The 3,434-nt window shown below is 41.2% G+C and overlaps 1 protein-coding gene across 1 annotated transcript in view; it reads left to right on the top strand.

Moving 5' to 3' along the window:
* Window positions 1-3,434, top strand: part of Psmd11 (proteasome 26S subunit, non-ATPase 11) — a 33,275-nt gene that overhangs the window by 15,425 nt on the left and 14,416 nt on the right. Inside the window, 2 exon segments of the mRNA XM_050128707.1 lie at window positions 894-965; window positions 1,663-1,720. Coding sequence (XP_049984664.1) covers window positions 894-965; window positions 1,663-1,720 — 130 coding nt within the window.

Here is a 3,434-nt window from a genome sequence, read left to right as displayed (position 1 = left end):
AGGGTGTGGGGTGACCGGTTCAATTTGTCTAGGAGTGTCCTGGTGAAAAAAAGATGGGTATGTGCTGGCCGGTGATCCTATCTCCAATGGTTGGAACTCTAGGAATTTCCTTTGGATGGTCTGTTCCCAGGTGGTGTCTCAGTTTGTGGTCTTTCTTGGACTAGGTATTGCCTCTGTGGTCACCTGGCATTTATATGGCTGCCAGAGATCTGAGCTCAGCACTGCATGACAAGCCTTTTACCCATGGAGTCACCTCTCTGGCCCCCAGAGCTATGGCCTTTGGTTTTGTTCCATTTATAACAGGGTTTCTCTACATATCCCAGGCTGTCATGGAACTCACTATGTAGATCAAGCTGGCTGGCCTGGAACTCATAGGGGATCTGCCTGCCTCTTCCTCCCAAGTGTTGGGACTAAAAGTGTGCATGTACCACTGTGCTGGGCCAAAGAAAAAATTTTAAGAGCCAAGTTGATTCTTTATCATAGTATAACCATTAAATTTGAGATGTGGTGGGCAAGTATACTACAGACCAGCTCTTAAAAAAAAATATGGGGCTAGAGAGATGGCTCACTGGCTGCTCTTCCAGAGGTCCTGAGTTCAGTTCTCACAACCATCTTTAGTGGGGGTCTGATACCCTCTCCTCGCTTAAAGGCATACATACAGATAGAGCACTTATGCACAAAAACAAACAAATAATTAAATCGTAAAAAGATATTGAAGTATGGTAGGCCAGCATACTATACATGCTAAATAGAGCAAAATGTGGATTCAGAAAGGAGGGAGCTAAAGGCTTGGTGCTTCCAATGTAGTTAGTTGGAAGGAGGTAAGGACATCATGTTATATGTATTTGGAAGAAGGCGAGGACATCATGTTACATGTATTGTCTTTCTTCCAGGTCGAGCTATGTTTAGAGTGCATCGAATGGGCCAAATCAGAGAAAAGAACTTTCTTACGCCAAGCATTGGAGGTAGGTGCCTACCTTAGCATTGACTGGAGATATGCAGCTTTAGATAGATAAGCTGTGAGTATACGTGTCACCCCAACAGAGCATCTTGAGTAGCTCTGTATCACCCTGTCACCTGAATATTGTTGATAGTGCTTCTAGTTACGGAAATGTCCCTGGTAGAAGTATTTATTTTTTTAAAACACGACAACATCTTATTCTAGAGCTCAGAGCATGGCTTCAGACTTTTGGCAAACTTCTTGTCTCAGTTTCCTAAATTCTGGGATTTTAGGTGTTAGCCACTGTGCCTGGATCTAAATTTTTCTTTTTTTTCCTTTGAGACAGGGTTTTCTCTGTATAGCCCTGGCTGTCCTGGAATTTGCTCTGTTAGACCTGTCTGGCCAAGAACTCAGAGATCTGTCTGTCTTTGTACCAACACACCTGGCTAAATTTTTCTTTTAAACTATTTTTATTTCTTCTTGAACTTTTGAGGCACTTTGGCTGTTTGAGTGTAGAAAATAAGCCGCAGTATGGTATAGTATAGTTAATGGTCATTTGGCCACAATAAAAAATAGGACTGGGATGTAATCTACTTGTTATGTCCAACCTTGTTATCAGAACATGTATATTCAACAGTTACCGTTCTGTGACTGTCATTTGTTAATTTCTTTCTGTGGATTTCCCCCTATTTCCTTCAGTCAATGCCTTTTCTCTTTCCTAGGCAAGGTTGGTGTCTTTGTATTTTGATACTAAGAGGTACCAAGAAGCATTGCATCTGGGTAAGTAAACTGGTAGAAATTAATAAGACATCTAATTTAAGATAACTAAACAAGTCTATTCCAAACTCGGTTATTGTTGTTAATAATCATATTTTACTTGTGTCTAAGAAGCATTTCAGGTAGTTAACATTCATAAAATCTGTCACAGTAAAGTTCTATTTCAAAGTTTTGAAAAACTAGCCATGGGTGGTGGTGGCGCATGCCTTTAATTCCAGCACTCGGGAGAGGCAGGTGGATCTCTGTGAGTTCGAGGCCAGCCTGGTCTACAAAGAGAGTTCCAGAAAGCCAGAACTGTTATACAGAGATACCTAGTCTCGATAAACAAATAAAAAACCCAACCAGCCAACTCTCCCCCCCCCAAAAAAAAATCAGAAATACTAGGGTGGAAGTTAGCTCGGTGCTAGAGCAGCTCTGGGTATAAAGTTCTGGGAAGCCAGCTGGGGCTAATTTTACAAAACAGACATCAGTTTTAAGCTTTAAATTTAGAGCAGTAAGAGCCTTATCACTGAAATGGTAGCTGAGATTTCTTTTTTTAGTCTCTTTATTTTATATAAAATACCTTACTAAATTTCAGATTTAATTTTTTTGTGATTACTACATTTTAATCTATTTGGTTTTTCTTTTTTTTTATTAATTATTTTTTTGGCGGGTGGGGGTATCGAAACGGGGTTTCTCTGTAGCTTTTGAGTCAGAGTCTCTCTGTGGGTCCTTGGTATCTTGGAACTTGCTCTGTATACCAAGCTGATGTTGTTTTTAAACAAAATCTCAATTGTTTGTTTTTTATCAGTAAAGACTTGGGAGTCAGTCAGATCTTGACGTTTAAGCCTGCTAGTTCAGTGTGGCAGGAAAGCACCCAGCACACCTTCCTCTTCTGCTGTTCTCCCAGAAAGAGACCAAAAGAATGTCCCTCTCTTCTCCTTCCTGTGTCTCTCTTTCTCCTTTTGTCCTCCTGACTCCCTCTTACTCTCTATGGTTTTTTTCTTAATAATCCTAGTTCACTTCTGTCAAATGATTGCTTACTCCCTTTCTTGAGCTATAGTTGACTTTATTTAATCCTGTTTACAGTAAGCAGAAAGCTCTTAGATTAAAGGGTTAAAGTTGTGCTAGGGCTGAGCCACACTACAACTAGAAACAGATTTTTCCAGTAAATAATGCAATCTTGGGGTTAACAGTATGATCAAATATCCTGCAGTAGGCTGGCTTTGAACTCCACCTGCCTCTGCCTCCCGAGTACTGGGATTAAAGGTGTGCGCTACCACCGCCCGGCAATTGATGGTATTTTTTTTTTTTTATTGATGATGAAAATGATTTATTTTTTTTAATTAATTAATTTATTTATTAAAGATTTCTGTCTCTTCCCCACCGCTGCCTCCCCTTTCCCTCCCCCTCCCCCAATCAAGTCCCCCTCCCTCGTCAGCCCAAAAAGCAATCAGGGTTCTCTGCCCTGTGGGAAGTCCAAGGACCACCCACCTCCTTGATGGTATTTTTTAAAGTAAGTTCTGTGCCAGCAAATGGCTCAGCAGGTAGAGGTGCTTGCATGCAGGCCTGAGGACCATGCGGTGGCAGGTGAGAACTGACTCCCAGGAGTTGTCTTCTGACTTCCACATGCTTGCTGTGCCACTACCGGGCTTGGGCCTGTGCATGTGTGCACAGCAAATAAAGTGTCCTTAAATTATAACAATATCCTATTTATCTATTCCATTTTCTTTTGTTT

This window comes from Alexandromys fortis, unplaced genomic scaffold (genome assembly GCF_014885135.2).
Source record: "Alexandromys fortis isolate MF-2015 unplaced genomic scaffold, M_Fortis_MF-2015_v1.1 scaffold_80, whole genome shotgun sequence".
Taxonomy (NCBI): domain Eukaryota; kingdom Metazoa; phylum Chordata; class Mammalia; order Rodentia; family Cricetidae; genus Alexandromys; species Alexandromys fortis.
This window is presented reverse-complemented; position numbering and strand designations above follow the sequence as displayed.